This window comes from Microcaecilia unicolor, chromosome 1 (genome assembly GCF_901765095.1).
Source record: "Microcaecilia unicolor chromosome 1, aMicUni1.1, whole genome shotgun sequence".
Classification (NCBI taxonomy): domain Eukaryota; kingdom Metazoa; phylum Chordata; class Amphibia; order Gymnophiona; family Siphonopidae; genus Microcaecilia; species Microcaecilia unicolor.
Window position 1 is genome coordinate 193,487,353 of NC_044031.1, and position 22,233 is coordinate 193,509,585.

The window sequence follows — 22,233 nt, forward strand, 5'->3', positions numbered from 1 at the left end:
GTCACATGCACTGTGGAGGCCATGTGGCCCAGCAATCTCAACATCTGCCGAGCTGTGATCTGCTGGGACGCTCGCACCCGCGAGACGAGGGACAACAAGTTGTTGGCTCTCGCCTCTGGGAGATAGGCGCGAGCCGTCCGAGAATCCAGCAGAGCTCCTATGAATTCGAGTCTCTGCGCCGGGAGAAGGTGGACTTTGGGTAATTTATCACAAACCCCAGCAGCTCCAGGAGGCGAATAGTCATCTGCATGGACTGCAGGGCTCCTGCCTCGGACGTGTTCTTCACCAGCCAATCGTCGAGATATGGGAACACGTGCACCCCCAGCCTGCGAAGTGCTGCTGCTACTACAGCCAAGCACTTTGTGAACACCCTGGGCGCAGAGGCGAGCCCAAAGGGTAGCACACAGTACTGGAAGTGACGTGTGCCCAGCTGAAATCGCAGATACTGTCTGTGAGCTGGCAGTATCGGGATGTGTGTGTAGGCATCCTTCAAGTCCAGAGAGCATAGCCAATCGTTTTCCTGAATCATGGGAAGTAGGGTGCCCAGGGAAAGCATCCTGAACTTTCTTTGACCAGATATTTGTTCAGGGCCCTTAGGTCTAGGATGGGACGCATCCCCCCTGTTTTCTTTTCCACAAGAAAGTACCTGGAATAGAATCCCAGCCCTTCTTGCCCGGATGGCACGGGCTCGACCGCATTGGCGCTGAGAAGGGCGGAGAGTTCCTCTGCAAGTACCTGCTTGTGCTGGAAGCTGTAAGACTGAGCTCCCGGTGGACAATTTGGAGGTTTTGAGGCCAAATTGAGGGTGTATCCTTGCCAGACTATTTGGAGAACCCACTGATCGGAGGTTATGAGAGGCCACCTTTGGTGAAAAGCTTTCAACCTCCCTCCGACTGGCAGGTCGCCCGGCACTGACACTTGGATGTCGGCTATGCTCTGCTGGAGCCAGTCAAAAGCTCGTCCCTTGCTTTTGCTGGGGAGCCGAGGGGCCTTGCTGAGTCGCACGCTGCTGACGAGAGCGAGCGCGCTGGGGCTTAGCCTGGGCCGCAGGCTGTCGAGAAGGAGGATTGTACCTACGCTTGCCAGAAGAGTAGGGAACAGTCTTCCTTCCCCCAAAAAATCGTCTACCTTTAGAGGTAGAAGCTGAAGGCTGCCGGCGGGAGAACTTGTCGAATGCGGTGTCCCGCTGGTGGAGCTGCTCTACCACCTGTTCGACTTTTTCTCCAAAAATGTTATCCGCACGGCAAGGCGAGTCCGCAATCCGCTGCTGGATTCTATTCTCCAGGTCGGAGGCACGCAGCCATGAGAGCCTGCGCATCACCACACCTTGAGCATGACGGCCCTGGACGCAACATCAAAGGTGTCATACACCCCTCTGGCCAGGAATTTTCTGCACGCCTTCAGCTGCCTGACCACCTCCTGAAAAGGCTTGGCTTGCTCAGGGGGGAGAGCATCAACCAAGCCCGCCAACTGCCGCACATTGTTCCGCATGTGTATGCTCGTGTAGAGCTGGTAAGACTGGATTTTGGCCACGAGCATAGAAGAATGGTAGGCCTTCCTCCCAAAGGAGTCTAAGGTTCTAGAGTCCTTGCCCGGGGGGCGCCGAAGCATGCTCCCTAGAACTCTTAGCCTTCTTTAGGGCCAGATCCACAACTCCAGAATCATGAGGCAACTGAGTGCGCATCAGATCTGGGTCCCCATGGATCCGGTACTGGGACTCGATCTTCTTGGGATGTGGGGATTAGTTAAGGGTTTTGTCCAGTTCGCAAGCAATGTCTTTTTCAGGACATGGTGCAAGGGAACAGTGGACGCTTCCTTAGGTGGAGAAGGATAGTCCAGGAGCTCAAACATTTCAGCCCTGGGCTCGTCCTCCACAACCACCGGGAAGGGGATGGCCGTAGACATCTCCCGGACAAAGGAAGCGAAAGACAGACTCTCAGGAGGAGAAGCTGCCTTTCGGGAGAGGGAGTAGGATCGGAAGGAAGACCCTCAGACTCCTCGTCAGAGAAATATCTGGGGTCTTCTTCCTCCTCCCACGAGGCCTCACCCTCGGTGTCAGACACAAGTTCACGGACCTGTGTCTGCAACCGTGCCCGACTCGACTCCGTGGAGCCACGTCCACGATGGGGGCGTCGAGAGGTAGACTCCCTCGCCCGCATCGGCGAAGCTCCCTCCGCTGACGTAGTCGGGGAGCCTTCCTGGGAGGCGACGGCAGACCTCACCTCGGGCGATGGGCCAGCCGGCGCCACGCTCGATGGTACCGGAGGCGCAAGCACCGCCGGTACCGGAGGGGTAGGGCGCAACAGCTCCCCCAGAATCTCTGGGAGAACGGCCCGGAGGCTCTCGTTCAGAGCGGCTGCAGAGAAAAGGCATGGAGGTCGATGCAGGCGTCGACGTCAGAACCTGTTCCGGGCGAGGAGGCTGTTCCGGGCTGTCCAGAGTGGAGCGCATCGACACCTCCTGAACAGAGGGTGAGCGGTCCTCTCGGTGCCGATGCCTGCTGGGTGCCGACTCCCTCGGCGACCCAGAGCTCTCGGTACCGACACGGGAAGGGGACCGGTGACGATGCTTCTTCGACTTCTTGGAACGAAGCATGTCACCGGAGCTTCCCGGTACCGACGAGGAGGACGTAGAATCCAGCCGTCGCTTCCTCGGGGCCGAGGCCGAAGGAGGTCGGTCTCGGGGGGGCTGTACCGCAGGAGCCCTCAGGGTAGGGGGAGACCCACCCGAAGGCTCACCGCCACCAGCAGGGGAATGGACAGCCCTCACCTTCACTCCTGACGATGCACCACCGTCCGACGACATCAGCAGACGAGGTCCCGGTACCACCGACGTCGATGCAGCTATCCGATGTCTCGGCGCCGATGCAGAGGGCCAATGCCTCGATGCACTCGATGCACTGGCAGCCGAGGATGAAGCTCTGGACGCTGAAGACGTCGATGCACACGATACCCCCGGTGCCGATGCCGACGAAGAGCCCGAGAACAAAACGTTCCACTGGGCCAATCTCGCTACCTGAGTCCGCCTTTGCAAAAGGGAACACAGACTACAGGCCTGAGGGCGGTGCTCGGCCCCCAGACACTGAAGACACGACGCGTGCCTATCAGTGAGCGAGATAACCCGGGCGCACTGGGTGCACTTCTTGAAGCCGCTGGAAGGCTTCGATGTCATGGGCGGAAAAATCACGCCGGCGAAATCAAAATCCGAAATGACGAAAATGAGCACCAAAAAACTTTGAGGGAGAAAAATCTCGACCGAGGCCGAAAAGAGGCCTACCCCGACGACGAAGAAAACTTACCGGGGCAAAGACTGGAAATACGGGTAGGGGCAAACGAAACCCAAGGGGGTTTGCAGAGCACTTCCCGAACGAAATCAAATATTTTCCGAAGAAAAAACACGTCGATTAGACAAAGGACGCGCGAGGTCGACTCTCCGGGGCTCGACACGGCGAAAAACACAGCCGTACCGAGTGCGGACGAAAGAAGACTGGCCGGCTCGAGCCGGTTTCGGGCGGGAAGACGGCCGCGCATGCGCGGTGCGCGCGAGAGCTAGCAAAGGACTTTGCTAGTGAAGATTCCGATTGGAGGGGCTGCCGTGGACGTCACCCATCAGTGAGAACAAGCAGCCTGCTTGTCCTCGGAGAAACTAATGTTGCATTAAAATCACAGCAGTAATTAGCTATTCAGTACTCTGTGCTAACTCTCCTATCAGTACTTGAGCCAGTCGGCTCAAGCATGTTGCAGCAACCCCAACACCTATTCCTGCCCCCATTCTGCAAACATATCCCTAGTGCTCTAAAGGCTCTTCCCTCCCGAAACTTAAAAAAAAAAAGCCCTGGTGATCTGGTGGCCCCTCAACCTCCTCAGCTGGTCCCCCCAATCCCCTAAACTCTAACAAAAAGCCCTGTTGGCCCAGTGGCCCCCTGACTCTCCCGTCCCCACAACTAATAAAAGGCCCTGGTGGTTCAGTGAACTCTAGATCCCCTCAGCTGGCCCCAACCCCTCCTGACTCTGACAAAATGCCTTGGTAGTCTGGTGGCCCCTGACCCCCAGCGCACTCCCCTGAATGCACTGGGCGGGGGCCCTAACTATATATAAGGGAGTTTCTCCTTTTTTTTAAAAATCATTTATAATTTTTTTTTTAGTTTCTCCTTATATGGTAGTTAGGCACTGGCAGGCTGGGTGGGAAACTGTCATTTTCAAGATGGCACCCCAAGAAGCAGAAGTGGGCATCGCTCCTACTTCCACCTTCAAGGAATGGGGGGGGGGGGGGTCACCAGGGAATGACTTCAGATGAGAAAGGGGTGTCCCACCGGACCACCAGGGCTTCTTTTAAATTGTGAGGGGTGTCAGAACTGGTACGGGATTGTTAATGACCATATTTAATGTGGTATGCACTGAAAACTTTACAGCATTTGCAGGAGTGCTAGTCCAGTGCTAATTGCCTTTAACAGTTGTGGTAGGTTTTGAGAATCGGGGCCCGAGTAGGGTAGATCTTGTTACATCAACCCTGCACATGCTTTTCTAAAATATAAACATCATAAATGTTTACAAATACCACACTTTGAAGCTTTGTTTTTTTTTTTTTTAACTGTGCAAAATAATTTGCTTAAATATCTCCTGTTCCTGAACTGGAGCCTGAAAACATCATCTCCATAAGGAGGCTGGCTTGCTTACCACCTATGCTCCACCACCACTAGAAAAGTAAATCTTCATTTTCATTAAGAATATGAAAACTAAGAGCCATGACTGGATTCAGTAACAGAATTGCAACTATGAAGATTGAAAAAAAGAAACTGAACTGCCAGACAAACTTCACTCACCTATTTTGCTGATTTATCTCTGCTAGTTGGCAATGGTGCCAGCCACAAAAAAACATAACAAATGACATATCTGAAATTAAGCTGCTTATGAAATGCATCTTGAAATCCTTAAAGGAAAGATGCAAATGTCCACCACAGTAGACATATAAATCCCTTGGGTTACATGTTTTAACTATGGGGTAGTTTTACTAAGCTGCAGTAGCATATAAGCTTATGCAAAACAGGACTTTCCCTGTGCACTAAGCCCAGATTGAATACGGCATTTTTTTAGGGCCTTTTCTGTTGTATTAATTGCAGGCAGGTCATACGTTAATGTTCCCATTATTGTGCGGTACCTGCAAAAAAATTAAATGGGAGCACTTATCACCTCCTATGTTAGGAGGCGGTTAAGTACTACCACGTTAACGCTACGTTATCTAGTTTGTAAGCATAATCTAACATGCTAGCTAACCACCCTCTCTCTACCATGGCAACCCCCTTCAAAAATATTTTTAAGAATTGGTAACATGTGGGTTATTGTGGGTTAAGGTCTCAACGTCCTTTAGTAAAACAACCCATACTTAGTAATAAAATAAATTTAAAGTACTGCAAATCAGTTGCTCCATCACCATGAAACAAGCACATGACAAAGTCAGATAATTAGCTTTTTTTTTTTAAAGTATATGAAACATACTGGCTTTAAAATGATTATAGCCTGTCTTTCACATGGCAATCCTCCCTCCCCCTATTCCCACCCAGTCTGACACTGTATTATTTGCTTAGAGGCAGTGGGATGGGGAGAAGAAAAATAGACAGCCAAGGGTTAATTTCACAATCATGCAACATGGTTGTTGTTCAACGAATACTTAACCAACTTACTCTCTACAGAGAGTTCCAACACAAGGGACAGCATGCAAAAATAAAAAAGAAAAAAAAAAGATAAAAACACATAAATTAGTCGCTTCCAGTGTCACATCCCTGTAGGAAATTAAAGTACTAAAAATAAATAAAAACATATGTTTTAGAAAAATTTGTACCCAAATGAGAGTTTGTTGTCTCAAATCAGTTTCAAAAACCCCATTTCAATCAACAACAAAACCAGGGCATTTCTTCTTATGAACAGCTGATAAATGCAAATATGTCAAATTCCAGTCCAAAGAGAGTTACAATCAGTTGCTTTCAGGATATCCCTTACAAAATCATCTGTAACAGATTTTTCACACAGGGAGGCAGTGACCATTCTATCTATCTCCTGCTATTCACCACTAAGGATATCCTGAAAACCCAACCAAATTGTGGCCCTTGAGGAATGGAGTTCGACAGTTATGGATTCATAGGAGCCAACTTTACTAAATTATTGGATGTGTTGAACTCAGCAAACATTACCATGTCTGTAAAGAGGAAAACAAAGCATGGTGAGTTGTGGAAACAACTGGCTGGGCTGTATTTAAATGCACAGAAAAGCAGATGGTGCACACACAGGGAGGGAACTTGTAAAGAGAAGAACTAGATAAACACTTAAAGTCCCACAAGTCTCTCTTCCTCCTCCACCCCAACTCACCCCCCACAATTACTACCCTCCTCCCCAACCCATCTACACCACATTCATGCAATCCCTCCAGTCCATCGTGGCTCTTCTGTATCATACACATTCTCCTCCTCCCAAACAGTCCTTAACAGCCCCTCTTCTCTACCTAACAAAATACCTACACCCATACAAAATATCTCTCTCCCAGACCACCCCTACGCCTTCTCAAACCCTTCCCAATTTCTTATTCCTTCTCTTATCATTTTACCTATTTTCTCTCACTTCTTACAATGCACAGTTGACTTTGGGTGTAGAGTGCTTAATATCCTTCATACCTGTTCCACCCTCCCATCCTAATTTTTTTCTGTCCCCTACTTCCTCCTGACCTAACCTGCCACCTACTAATTCCTCTCCCTGCAAGCTAGGCTCACCCATCCCTCATCCTACTTTAGGAGATTCATCTCATGTCTCAAGGTTTTGTTCTCTTTTCCTCACAACAAAAGATGGGTCCACACAATTTCCACAAAAAAAGTCAAACCGCAAAATCAAGGGTGAAATGGAGGAGGAGTTCCAAAAAAACCAGGCAAACTTAACATAAGAGCTTCAAAAAATGTTTATTCCACCCACATGAATAAACATAGAACATAATGTAAAAAAAAACTAACACATCACATTATGTTCTATGTTTATTCATGTTTTAAACCCCTGAGGAAGGCTTTATGCTGAAACACAGCCCGTGTAGGGACATTGGGTTACTTGTGTACTACCTTATGGATTACTGTTTTTTTTTTTTTTTAGCATAACAACATTTTATGAAGCTCTTATATCATTTGCCTAGTTTTTTGGAACTCTTCTTCATTCCACCCTGTTTTTGTGGCTCGTTCCCTCACAGGTATAGATCACTTTCCTACTCCCCTTACCAGGACCCCAGAACATCTCTATTTCCTGACACCATATGTGTCTTTCCAACCGCTGCTGAGCCTCCTCCCGGAATCCACAGATTGCAGGATGGCACAGTTCCACATCTAGAAAGTCCTTCCGAGCTGCTCTACCACTTTCATGCATAAGCCTTGGAAGCTGAGCAATCAGTACCTCCACAGCCACAAGGCTACATATATGGCGTTTCTTACCCTCAGACTAAAAACCCAGAGATAACATGCTGAGAAAAAAATCACTGGACCCAAAGGCATAGATTCATAATCAACCTGCTGTGCATCAGCCCACCTACTAAAGCTCTAGTGATGACAAAGTAAGTTGCTAGTTGACACTAGGCTAACCAGTGCTTCTGCAAAAAATGGAAATTGGCACCCTCTCTAGTGGTAGCAACTTGGGCAGAACATCCCCTCCTTTAATAGTAGTGGTGAACTCATAGTAACATAGTAAATGACGGCAGATAAAGACCTGTACGGTCCATCCACGTCTACCCAACAATATAAACTCACTCTTTCATGGTATGTGATACTTTATATGTTATACCCGAGTTTGATTTCTCTTTGCCATTCTCATGCCACAGACCGTAAAAGTCTCCCTAGCACTCTTCTTCTACTAAAGTTCTGAAGCTAATGTCAAAGCCCCTTAAAATTTACACTCAAGCCCATCCATATCTATTCAGTCACGATCAGGGCGTAGGACCGTAGAAGTCTGCCCAGCACTGGTTTTGCTTCCCAATTACCGATATCCCCACCCAATCTCCCCTAAGATTCCGTGATCCATTCCTTCTAAACAGGATTCCTTTGTGTTTATCCCATTATGTTTGAATTCCATTACTGTTTTCATCTCCACCACCTCTTGCGGAGAGCATTCCACGTATCTACCACCCTCTCCGTGAAAAAATACTTCCTGACATTATTCCTGAGTCTGCCCCCCTTCAACCTCAATTCATGTCCTCTAGTTCTACCGCCTTCCCATCTCCGGAAAAGGTTTGTTTGCGGATTAATACCTTTCAAATATTTGAAGACCTGTATCATGGCATCCCTGTTTTTCCTTTCCTCCAAGGTATACATGTTCAGGTCAGCAAGTATCTCCATGTATGGTTTGCAATGCAAATCCAATACCATTCTTATAGCTTTTCTTTGCACTGCTTCCAGTCTTTTTACATCTTTAGCAAGATATGGCCTCCAAAACTGAACACAATACTCCAAGTGGGGCCTCACCAACGATATGTAGAGGGGCATCAACACCTCCTTTCTTCTGCTGGTTATACTTCTCTCTATGCAGTCTAGCATCCTTTGGCCACTGCCGTCACCTTGTCACATTGTTTTTTCACCTTTAGATCCTCCAGCTCAACATCCTTCTTTCTCCTTTCACCAAGCATCCTCTTCTTTCTCCCCAGCACTGTTATTCCCCATTCCACTCTTTCCTTGGTTCATATGATGTGAACTGATATGTAGGTGGCACACTCTATGGTGTCCTGTGCAGCCATAGAGGACCACACATCTGAATGAGAAAGGAGTTCTCAAAGTATATTTGCATCACTGCCTTCCCCATTGGTAGCTGCTAGCAGACATTTTGTCTATCCCAGACTACAGCAGCTCCTTTTTTTCCCCTGCAACCCACTGATCAGAGACAGTCATCCAACAGGCTCAAGAGGGAAGCAGGAGAAGTAACTTGAATACAGAAACCTTCTCTCTTCCCTTCACCTGCAGCACGAAGCTTTCTACTCCAAATCTACAGACAGCACAGGACAAGAATATAGGGAGTGCTCAAGCACCCACTGAGCTGGTGGTGCCTAGGCATGGACCTAGGGACCTGTTTACTAAAGTAAGTTAAAAACTAATTTTAATGTGTATTTTTAACACACTTCAGTCACACTCATATATAAAATTGGATTTACTGAAGGCTGTCAAGCTTTTAATGAATCCCATTGCCATAAAATGCATTCCTGTGGCTAGTAACATGTGTACATTACCAATAATAGTAATGCACATATGCAGGAACACACAATTAGTAGCACCAGCCAATGATGGAAAGGGAATGTGTCTTGACCATTGGTTACAGGAGACTCCCTCCGATTCCAAAGCATCACATAAACCCCTCCATATTTGACATTTTCTTTCCCAGGCATACTCATTACATAAAGACAAGCCTTAGGTCCCCTCAGTAGAGGAGCAATGCTAAATCATTCCTGCCCACAGAACCCCAACAGAAGGGAAAGAACCCCTACAATAAACCCACATTAACAAAGAAACAACTATCAAAAATCCACATAACACCAAACATTGCTGACCCATACCAAATGATTCAAATAGGCTACATCAACGCCAGATCCATAGTAAGCAAAAGGACACTGGTAACAGACTGGATCAGGTCAGAAAACCTTGATTCAATGAAACCTGGATTCATGACCAAAAGGACCCCATAATCCTAGATCTCTGCCCCCAAGATATAAAATCGTTCATTGGACCAGAAAGGAAAAGAGAGGTGGGGGCATAGCACTAATCTACCGATCCCAATTTACCATCGAAACCACTGCTGAGTCTATAACCCCCCAACTTGGAATTGCCTCAATCAGAATCCACAGCAAAACCCTGCTTGATCACCTGAACTTTGTCCTATTTTATAGGCCACAAGGAAATTGGAACAAAGGCCAGACTATCTTCACCGACTTCATTTCAAACACGTGTGCGACCAAATCCAACATACTAATACTAGGAGACATCAACCTTCACCTGGAAGACCCAAACTCCACCAACGCACGAGAATGTAAAGAATTCCTCCATTCATGGGACCTTATATGGCCACAAACGAATCCAACCATGTCAAAGGGCATACACTCGACATCATCTCAGACAAACAAACACCCACAGATCAGAACCTAATAATAACAGATATCAAATGGACAGAAACACCATGGACCGATCATTATAAACTAAATTTATCACTAAAATAGCGAAAGAAGGGATTACACCGCACACAAGAACACACAGCCTACAGCACAAGAGGCCAAATAGACCCGGAAACATTCTGGCTACAGATATATAATAATGAATGGACAGCACAAACGGATTCCACACACTATCTCTCAGAATGGGACAAGAGATGTAGAAGCATACTAGATGAAATAGCGCCCTTGTGAACAAGAACCTCACGCAGGCATAACTCCATACCATGGTTCAACGATTAATTGAAAAAACTAAAAACACAAACCAGGAAACTCGAACGAGCATGGAAAAAAATAAAAGATGAACACACATTCATGGCATGGAAACAGATAAACAGAAAATACAAATACACAATAAGACAAACCAAAAGGACATACTATATAACTAAAATAGGGCCTGATCTTACAGACACCAAGAAACTATACCAACTTGCTAACAATTTACTAGACACTACAGCGGTCACTGCAACCAATACAGACATTCCACCTGCAGAAAAACTCGCTAAATACTTCAATTAAAAAATCACAAACTTACACAAAACACTACCTCAGGCCAATACTGATACCGAAAACTTCATCGACAGTATGGATCCAAACCCTGGAGAATACCCAGCTGACTGAACTTGGTCGAACTTCACGCCCATCACTGCCGAAACAGTTGCCCAGGTGATCAAAAGGTTCTACAGAACCCACTGCAAACTGGATACCTCCCCTAGCTACTTACTAAAATTCACCCCTGAACGCTTCATAACAGACCTCACATCCCACCTAAACTACATGCTCCAACAAGGTCTTTTCCCTGAGGATTATGCCAACATCCTACTCATCCCAATACCAAAAGACACCAAGAAAAAAACAACCGAACTCGCCAATTATCGCCCAGTTGCATCTATCCCACTAACAGTCAAACTGATGGAAAGCATGGTGACCAAACAGATTACTGACTACATGGACAAGTTCTCATTACTTCATGAATCACATTGGGATTCCGCCCCCTCCATAGTACCGAAACTGTGTTAATCACTCTCCTGGCCAAATTCAAGCAGGAAATAGCTATAGGCAAGAACATATTTCTCCTCCAATTCGATATGTCGAGCGCTTTCGACATGGTAAACCACAACATACTACTAAGACTCTTAGACTACTTTGGGATTGGTGGAAATGTACTTATAGCTGGATCAAGGGCTTTCTAACCACCAGAACATACCAAGTGAAATCAAACTTAAACATATCTCCCCACTGGAAAGCAGACTGTGGATTACCTCAAGGATCACCACTATCACCAACACTTTCCAACATAATGATGATCCCACTGGCCAAGTCCTTATCAAAGCAAGGCCTCAACCCATTCATCTACGCAGACGATGTCACTATATACATTCCCTAGGCCACAAGGTTATAAGCTCCAGTATAGGATATACAAAACTTATATCAAATATATCCACACTATCTTCAAGCCACAAATTGTTTTGAAACTTTATATCTTTCAATGGTCTCATAGGAACTTTCCCAGAACCTCAGTGATGTTGGTCGCTATTAATTTCAATCTATAGCGACCTAAACAATATCAACCTCTGCATTGGTTCTTTTATCAGTAACGATCTCTTTTACAGTTATTTTACAATTACTTTAAACTTATCTTATTTGATCTTGCTTTATTGTCGGACCCAGGGGGATAGCTGCCTGACATACATGTTTCGCCCCAGCATGGGATGTTTCAAGGACACCCCCCCATAGTCTTAATAGCGTCAGCTCAGCAAAAGTTACTCCACAGCTATGTACCTGGAGTAACTTTTGCTGAGCTGACGCTATTAAGACTATGGGGGGATGTCCTTGAAACAGCCCATGCTGGGGCGAAACGTGCATGTCGGGCAGCTACCCCCCTGGGTCCGACAAAAAGCAAGATCAAATAAGATAAGTTTAAAATAATTGTAAAATAACTGTAAAAGAGATCGTTACTGATAAAAGAACCAATGAAGAGGTTGATGTTGTTTAGGTCGCTATAGATTGAAATAGCGACCAACATCACTGAGGTTCTGGGGAAGTTCCTATGAGACCATTGAAAGATATAAAGTTTCAAAACAATTTGTGGCTTGAAGATAGTGTGGATATATTTGATATAAGTTTTGTATATCCTATACTGGAGCTTATAACCTTGTGGCCTATGGTGTGTGGAGATCCAGTCTATACATCATTAATCTGCCTAATTATTTAGACAATATACATTCCCTTCAGACATGATCTAACAGAAATCAACAATGAAATCAAACTCAGTCTGAACACCATGGACTCATGGGCAAATTCTTTTCAACTGAAACTGAACACTGAAAAATACACTGCCTCATCCTCTCATCTCAACACAACAAATACAAACCCACAACCTTAGTCACCCCAGACCATACCCTATCTCAGACAATCTGAAAATACTCGGCGTTACAATCGACCGCAACCTCACATTCGAGAGCCAATGTGAACTCCACAACAAAGAAAATGTTCCACTCAATGTGGAAACTTAAACGCGTAAAACCTTTCTTCCCGAGGTAAATATTTCGCAACCTTGTACAATCAATGGTACTCAGCCATATAGACTACTGCAACGGAATTTATGCGGGATGTAAAGAACAACTGACAAAGAAACTTCAGACCGCTCAAAACACAGCAGCCAGGATGATATTTGGTAAATCACAATTTGAAAGTGCCAAACCTCTCCGGGCAAAACTGCACTGGCTTCCAATCAAAGAACGTATCACCTTCAAAATCTGCACCCCTGGTCCACAAAATTATCTAAGACCAAGTCCCAGGATATATGACAAACCTCACTGACGTACCAATCAGAAACATATCTAGTTCATCTCGAACATACCTAAACCTGCACTACCCAAATTGCAAAGGACTCAAATACAAAGCAACCTATGCATCCAGCTTTTCCTATATAAGCACACAATTATGGAACACACTGCCAAAAGCTGTGAAAACAACCTATGACCATCTAAACTTCAGGAAATCACTGAAAACCTACCTATTCAAACAGGCATACCCCACCGACCCAACACAGATACCTACATGAGCAACACAGGAAAACCAAAGCTCGTAATGGACACTCTGTAACCTTCCTCTCATCAAACCCCACTGTACTGATACACATGTACCTTCATTCGACCACAATATCACCTTGTATTTGTCTCTTACCAGACTTGGCAAATGCCGTTATTTAACCACTCTACCACCTTGTATTTGTTTCTCTACGGGACTAGGTGAAAGCCTTTACGGTACTATGTAAGCCACAATGAGCCTGCAAATAGATGGGAAAATGTGGGATACAAATGCGACAAATAAATAAATAAATATAAATATTTCTATTCTTGCTCTTGGAATTTTTTCCTACTGTTCCTTGTAGAACACTTGCCAGGCAGAAGAAGTACTCTTCGGTATCCTTACCTGCAGTCCGTGAGTTCTCCCCATGGATTTTCAAAAATATTAAAGTCTGTGGAGACCATTCCTTAACCTTGCTTATTTTTTTTCCCCCCTTCAAGTACCTTCATGGCTGATTCTGAAGTATGCTTCATGTCTTTCTCTGAAACATATACATGGCAAATTGTATGCCTCACTTTTATTTGCCACTAGGATGAACTGGTCTTTGTATCTTTTTCTTGTTTCATAGCTTTCAGAAACTTTTCTAGAGAGAGGTATAAGGTGGTATACAAAATGAATAAATCTAATCCAGTCCAAACCCTCAGGCCACTTTATGACCTTCTAGTTTCTTAGAGTCTATTAGCACTTCAAAATTTTGACTTTTCACTGTCCTGTAAGTGGGCCTATTTTCAGTCATGGCCTTTTCCCATGCTCCACTTGTGTATCTTTTTTCAACTAAAGGCTGTATTCTCAAGTTTAAAGTTTCTTCTTGTTCTCATGAAGGCAGCAGCTCTAAATTTAACTCTGCAAGATGTCAAAATCATGGTCAGGTTTTCTACTGAAAAGAAAAAAAAAAACAGAAAATAGCCAGTACTCCAGATTTTGTTATGAAAGATCATCCTCTTGGTTAGAGACTAAAGCTGTGCAAAAACCTTTCACAGGTTTTTAACAAAAAGTCTAGATGTGGAATTCCTGTGCAAAGTGAAGGTTCACTGAATTTAGCTCACAGCTTCTCAGCAATATCTCAAGTTAATTATGTTCAGGTACAGTAACTATTTTCCTGTTCCCAGAGAGCTTACAATGTAAGTGAGTATCTGAAGCAGAAAAGGATTAAGTGACTTACTCAAGATGGCAAGGCAAATCACTGGAATTTGGGGCCCTGGTTTCCATATTTCTTAGTGCTGCTTCACCTCAGTCTTTCAATCTCAAATTTCAGAGGTTGACAGCAAAGTAATATTCTTCTATAATCTCTCTAATACCTCAATTATTTCTTACTTCTAGAAAGCCTTATTATTGGGATGGTGAGATGCTGTCAGGTGTGAGTTTACCTAGATGCAGTTGGCACATACCATCGTGGGGATTGTATGCTGTTCTTGCTTCATTTGAATAGTCTTATCAGTGTATTAACACATCTGATAGAAGCCACATTTGAGCCTCTGGATCGGATGTTCTCTTCTTGGTGGCAGTCACTTCATTATACAGATTCAGTAAGATCCAGGCCATAATAATTTACTCCACATCTTCAAAACTGGGTGGTATAATACATGCATCTTAAGTGCCTACCTAAAACAGTGACAGATTTCTGCATTGATCAGTCAGTTGTACATTCAGCATTTGCAAAGATCATATGCCAGTAAAGCTGAGCAAGCTCTTCACACTTTGGATAGCAAAAGAGCTGTCACCTTCCAGGTGGAGTACGCTAATGGTTCCTAAACCTCTCCTGAGGACCCTTCAGCCAGTGGGGTTTTCAGGATATCTATGTATATACATGAGAGAAATCTGCATGCAATGGACGAAGTGTATGCAAATCTCTTTCACAAATTTTCATTGCAGATATCCTGAAAGCCAGACTGGGCTAGGTATCTCCCAGGATATATTGGGAACCATGGGAGATGATTAAAGATCACAGAAGGCAAACCCAGTTTTTTTTGTTTGTTCTCACTCCAAAAAGTCTGAGATTGTTGTCTCTAAATAATATTATCTAGTTGGATAGCTCACTGTATATCCTTGACTTATGCACAAGCAGATTTGACCTCAGATGGACATGTCAAGGCCCACGACTTCATCAGTGGCCTGTCTCAAGACACCCTTTACAGAAAAGATGTTCAGGAAAATGAAATAGAATTCAGTCTACATGTTTATGTATTACTGTCTACATACTGGCTCCTGATGTGACAGCAGGTTTCAACAGTCCATTCCTTTAGGGTTTTTTCAAAAGTAAGAAATAAAGTTTAGTTCCCTTTCGGGCCATTTTTATCACTGAGGGTTCTCTTTTAAAAAGGGGAAAGAAGAAAAAAGGAGGGGTCATATTCCTGCACACAGAAACAGAAAGTCACCTGGCTGACAAACTTGTTCTTCTTTCCCCTTTGTGTTGAAGACACCAGAGAATCTTTGTGTGTGACAATGATTCGACTTGTCTTCAGAGAAAGAGTCCTAACCTCAATCTCACATTCCAGATCCTCCCACTTGCTTCACCCCTTATCTATTACATACAATCTGAGAGTAAGACTGATTGGTGGTGGGTGGGGGGGGGGGGGGGGGGGGGGGGGGGGGGGGGGGGGGGGAGACAGAGAAAAAGGTGTAATTTCATTTAAGTGGATTGCTCCATTGCAAAATATTCAATTCATTATTGACTCAGCTCTATCATTTAACAAACAAATATCTGAGAGTCAAAAAATCATTTTACCATCTGCGAAAACTGCGTTCAATTAGAAATTCAATTGATAAAGCTTCGTTATGTACCTTAACATATGCATATATCATAACACGTCTTGACTACTGCAATGCCATCTAAGCAGGACTTATACTAAGGAATACTGCAGCTCGTATTATTTGTAGTGCCTCAAATACGATAGGATTACACCTATCCTATATCATCTTCATTGGCTTCCAGTTGGAGCCAGAATAAAATTTAAAATTCTTACTCTGACACATAAAGCCTTTTATTCATTGACTCCATCATATTTAGCTAATCTTACTTTACCATATTCACCTACACGAACACTTCGATCACTTACAGATAATAGATTAGTAATTCCACCACCACAAAGGCCAGATGGGAATCTACTAGAAACTCAGCTTTCTTTTTTCTAGCTCCCACTCTTTGGAACTGTCTTCCTAAAATTATTAGATTGGAAGAGTCCCATGTTCAGTTTCGCAAACTTCTGAAAACATATTTGTTTCAGGATACATTCAAAAATAATCTGGGATGAAAGGGGAAACAAAGACAGAATGAATATGCAGTAACAAATAATATGCTTGTTATACAGTTTGTTATGAATGATTGCCCATTGTTATAATTCTTAGAATGGATGTTTTAGTTTGATGTGCTTTTCTATCAAATTAATGGATTTCTTATATGTTTTTTAAAATATAATATGTTATTTTTAAGATGTAAACCGTTCTGTTTTGTCAATGCAATTAGAAACGGTATAGTAAATAAACGATAATTCCAGTTCTTCTGTGTGCACATACTTATACCCGCATAAAGTCCAGGCAATTAGAAAAATAATTTCTGCATATTATTATTATTACATTTGTATCCCACATTTTCCCACCTATTTGCAGGCTCAATGTGGCTTACATAGTACCGTAAGGCGTTTGCCATGACCGATAGAGAAAAAAAAAATTACAAGGTGATATTGTGGTCGAGTAAAAATGCATTTGATTCAGACATAATGGGGGTCATAGGGAGGGAAGGTTTAATAAAGTCCAGTACGATTGTTGAGTTTGCTGTGATGCAGAGTGTAGACATCTATGTTGGGTCAGTAGGATATGCCCTATTGAACAGGTAAGTTTTCAATGATTTCCTTAAGTTTAAATGGCGTAGATCGTTTTCACTGCTTTTGGCAATCCGTTCCATAGTTGTGTGCTTATATAGGAGAAGCTGGATGCATAGGTTGCTTTGTATTTGAGTCCTTTGCAGTTTGGGTAGAGGAGATTTAAGTACGTTCGAGATGATCTGGTTCTGTTTCTGTTTGGTAGATCTATGAGGTCTATCATGTATCCTGGGACTACACTGTAGATAATTTTGTGGATCAGGGTGCAGATTTTGAAGGTAATGCGTTCTTTAATTGGGAGCAAATGCAGTTTTTCACGGAGTGGTTTGGCACTTTCGAACGTGTTTTACCAAATATCAGCCTGGCTGCTGTGTCTGGGCGGTCTGGAGTTTCTTCGTGAGTTGTTCTTTACATCCCGCATATATTCCGTTGCAGTAATCTGCATGGCTTAGTACCATTGATTGTATAAGCTTACAAATGTTTCCCTCTGCTCTCCTTTTCCCTGAATATAATGTACAGTATAGACACAATTATTCGACCTTTGCTAATCTGATTATCTGGCATATCCGACAGACCCTCCCCCCCCTCAAATTGGTGACATTATTGCGTTACTTTTAAGACGTGCGCAGGTTCTCTTCCTGTTTTCCGGCTTCACACACTGCTGGTTAGTGTTATTGAACAATCGTGTATTTTAAATACAGATATCCTATGCCTGTTCTTTATGCATAAAGTATATTTTCCATGCATTTTTTAAGGAGTTACCACTGTTTTCCATGTTATCCAACTTTTCACTTATCCGACAATGGCTCGGTTCCATTTTACGTTGGAAAATCTAGACTTTACTGTACCTCTTTATTCTTCCTATCATACTCATAAACCAAAATTAAATTGCAATCAATTCCTCACCTTTTCGCTTGATTTTTGTTTTTGAAAACAGCTTTTCCCCTTTGATTGGGGCTGTAAATATTCAAAAACCACACCCCCTCTCAATTTACCCCTTATAACCACATATCTTCTCTCAGGATCTGATAATACTTTTTCAAATTGAAAGACAGTGTTTCTTGGCATTTTCGGCATCCTCCTCACCTACTGGGTTTCAAACCTCCACATCTTTAAGGCAATGAAGGATCTTCCGCAACTTCACAAGGACATTAACCCCTTTCATGTTACACAAATTAAATTTTAAAGATCTATCACCCCCTAACTCACCTCTCATTCAGCCATCAACACTCCTCAATAAATCCACAACTTCCTTCTATTTTATCTTCATGCAGTCTTCTTACACCAAATATGCCCATTTGCATCCATGTATCCCAGTTCCCCTCATATCTACAACTGAGATTTCATACTCCCTCTGCCCCCAACCTGCTTCTTCTCCTGTCTCCCCCCCCCCAAATAAACTTCAACAGGATGGCAGACCCTCAACCCGCCCCCCCTCCAAGTAAGCCACACTTCCCCTCTCTTTAATGCATAGTTCAACCCTCCAAATTATTGTCAACCATACCCCCTTCTAAATGTGTCATGTAGGTCCACCAGACCACTCATCTTCAAACCAACGACTCAGGTTATAGCTTTAGCATGCAACCTTCATTCTTCTGTCCAGCACCATCTGACTCATTTGCTTAGCTCAAGGATGCTCCATTTGACACATAGTGGAATCTCTTCCCCAACACAGCAGTCCCCCTAGAACTGTTGGTCTTCCTAAGCACCACCATTCTTCACTCCACATCACCCTGGGCTCTTGAGAGGCCAACAGATATTATATAAGACCTAGGGGAAAAGCCAAGGGTAGGTCTGGACCCTTCCACTTTTGCCTCAGGCCCAATCCAGCAAACAGATGCACCATTCTTGTAGCTGGAAATCTGCAGCATACCTCAAGTTAGTTGCATAATGCAGTACAAAAAGTGTGGCAGTCATGGACAGCACTTTGAGCCACTGATGCTGGCACCATGAGCATGCTCAATCCTCTTGGCAGCACTTTTGGATGCCGATAGTCTGCCAGTACTCAACCTGCTAGTGGTGCTGGCATCAACAGCTCAAAGTGCTGCCCCTGACTGCTGAGAGAAGAGAGGGTAGGGGGATGGTGGGAAAAGGAAAAGAGGTGACTAATGTCTACCCATGTTAATCACTGCCCCCCCCCCCCCCCAAAAAAAAAAAAAATAATAATAATTTCTGGCGTTATCATTGATAGGACCCATTTGCTTCTTCTGGCTGTAGTTTTACTTATGGCACAGTAGTATACAGAAGCATCTTTTGAAGTAGTAGTCTTTTTCCTGCTATATTTACACTGAGCCTAACAGGACATGATATGTACTGTAAGTCCTTAGCTCTCAGCAACTTCTTTACTCCTGCAGAGGCTGCCTGCTTTTTCCGGATCTTTCAGCTGCAGTCTTGGAAAATAGTCGTTTGACGTCCTTTATTTTCCATCTGACCTAGCTCCTACTCTACAGTAAATTTGTACACTTTCGTTAAAATTGGGCTCAGCACTTTTTGCCTCTCATTCAACCAGGCATTCTCTGGGCCCGATTTGAGCTTGGTCTTAGGGTCCCCTCTTTCTTAAGTTTAGCAACTCCGTTCAAGTAAGTTTCTTCACACTTTTTGGGGATACCCACTGGAGCTCCAGCAATGGTCCTCAAGGTCCATTACTTTAGCCTTGCAGTCACAAATGAGAAAGGAACCCTGTGGCCTCCAACTCCCAAATCCTCTGCCAGATGCTCTCCACTTCAACTCCTCCACCCATGGGATCAATCATTTCAACTTTTCATTCAGATCAGCTATCCCAGCCTTCACCTCCTGCAGCTGTATCTGTATGTCCAATCTCAGACCCAGCACACTTACTCACTGCTCTGTTGCACCAGGGAGCCTGCTCTGCAATACTTCTGTCTGCAGGCTTCTCCTCACTGCACTTATTACATTAGACACTTGCATCCCGCACATACCTCATGAGTTCAATGCGGCTGACAAAAGAAAATATTAGGAATACCCAGGATCATAACAATATTTAAAGAGACAAGACTGAAGTACTTAGGGCTGGATTCAATATTTGGTGACTGAACAATATTCTATAAAGGGCGTTCTGGGATGTACGCTCTTTATAGAATAGCGCATAGTGCCAGAATCTGCGCCCAACTCTGGGTGTGACCATTTACACTAACTCAAAACAGGTGTAAATCCTGGTGCACAAGTTGGAAACAGATCCCCTGAATTCTATAACAGTGTGTGCATTTTAAGGGAACACCCCTGACCTGCCCATGTCCGTCCCATTGTTACGCTCCCTTTTCAGATCTGTGTAGAAACACTTAGGTGCCCAATTGCACCTAAATGTAGATCTGTGTCGATCTGCCATTTCGGCAATTTGCTTTTGTTACTGCATTTTTCTGTGCTGAAAAATAGGAGCGGAAATAGCACATAACACTAGACATCATATATAGTGGTCCCTAGTTAATGTATAACAAATTTTGAAACAGTTTTTAACATATTGCAAAATAATTTAAAATGCGTTACGTGTTTTATAGAAATAGGTAGAGAATGCCACCACTTTGTAGAATGATAAGGAAACAAACTTATACACTAACTTTCTAGAATTTGGATACTGCAGGTCTAGTTCTTGAAGATACAACACAATTTCTGGCCAGTCAATCTATAAGACTGGACATATAGCCAGGAGGTTGGTCAAATATAAAATAAAGAACACCAAAGAGCATATTTTAAATATAGCGTGTGCTTAAATTGGAAGTCAATGTAATTCTAAGAATTTCGGAGTGACTCTTGAATTTTGATGGCATGAACAATAGAGAAGTGGCTGTTTGCAGCCTTTTTCATATTATTTCTTTACAGCCCACATAAATGATGTTGCAATAGTGAAGGCAGAATAATATCATAGTTTGTATAGTCAGTCTAAACTGTGCTGTTTTGGACAGGCCCAAATGGTTGTATATAAGTCTGTGAGTTGTCCCTCTTCTCCGACCTTAGCCTTCCAGGGCAGAATCAAAAAACTGAATTGAATCACAGTGCAGACCAAGGAAAACTGAAGATCAATAACCAACTGAAGATGTAGATAACTGAGGGGGCTGGTGAAACTCTAGGAAAAAGTGTCTACTGCCATAAATGATCACCAGAGCCTCCCTTCCAAGCACTTTTTCTTCTTCTTTTTTTTTTTAACGTGCAATTTTATTATAGGCCTTTTCTGTTTTTAAAACTGGCTTCACATATAGAGAAGCTTTATAAAGTTGTGTCACGAAAACATCCCATCATAATCTATATGTTTACAAATTTTTTTTTTACAGTTTTGACCTCAAACCTAATCAATGCTGAATATGAAATAGCATCAAGTAATTCACTACTAAATATGTTTAAGAAAATTAAAAAAAAAAAAACCAAAAACCTGCTTAAGTGCTACACCTGTTATATTTGTTATGCTCTTCAACTCTACATAGTATTTCATATAGAAGGGGATGGCCATTCGAGCAGTTGTGGACCTCAAGTAGGTCCTCAAAGTCTGTACACTGAATATTCACCATCAATCTCTGCAGACATTTGGACAAAGAAATTAAGTTATTTATGAAGTCTGGCCACCATAAAATCAAGACCTGTTTTCAGCTCTTTGGGTTATTTGATTATTCCTTCTTTTAACTTGGAAGCAATAACTACAAGCTCACACACTTGTTGCTACAAGAGCTTAGTGGTAGTATTCAATTACTGTCACATTATTAGCAGTACCTTTTGCCTGAAATTGTAGGCTGTATCTAACAAATGCATTTCTACTGAGCACTAGTGGACAGTTGTTAATGTGTGCTATAGCAAAGGAATCCTTTCATTAACCAGTGAGTTTGCAAAACTTTCTTTAATCTACAATGCCTCAGAAGAGGCACATACTGACAAGGATTCATCTAAAATGGGTCTGGAATGTGTTGAATGACACTAACATACCTTACTGTGTGGGTCAGCAAACATCCTTGTGAAAATTTCACACAGTCTCTTCAGTTCAACACGACTGTTAAAACAAGAAAACGATTAATCAGTCAACCGGTTGAAACGACAGCAATATATGTTATACAATGTAATAAAAAGCTTTGCCAGAGATTCAGCATTCCCTTAACAAGTGATATTGCTC

The 22,233-nt window shown here is 43.5% G+C and overlaps 1 protein-coding gene across 1 annotated transcript in view; it reads right to left on the reverse strand.

Annotated features, from left to right (window-relative positions):
* CLASP2 (cytoplasmic linker associated protein 2) overlaps window positions 1-22,233 on the reverse strand; it is a 977,269-nt gene that overhangs the window by 246,879 nt on the left and 708,157 nt on the right. The window contains 2 exon segments of the mRNA XM_030203481.1: window positions 5,681-5,683; window positions 22,050-22,113. Coding sequence (XP_030059341.1) covers window positions 5,681-5,683; window positions 22,050-22,113 — 67 coding nt within the window.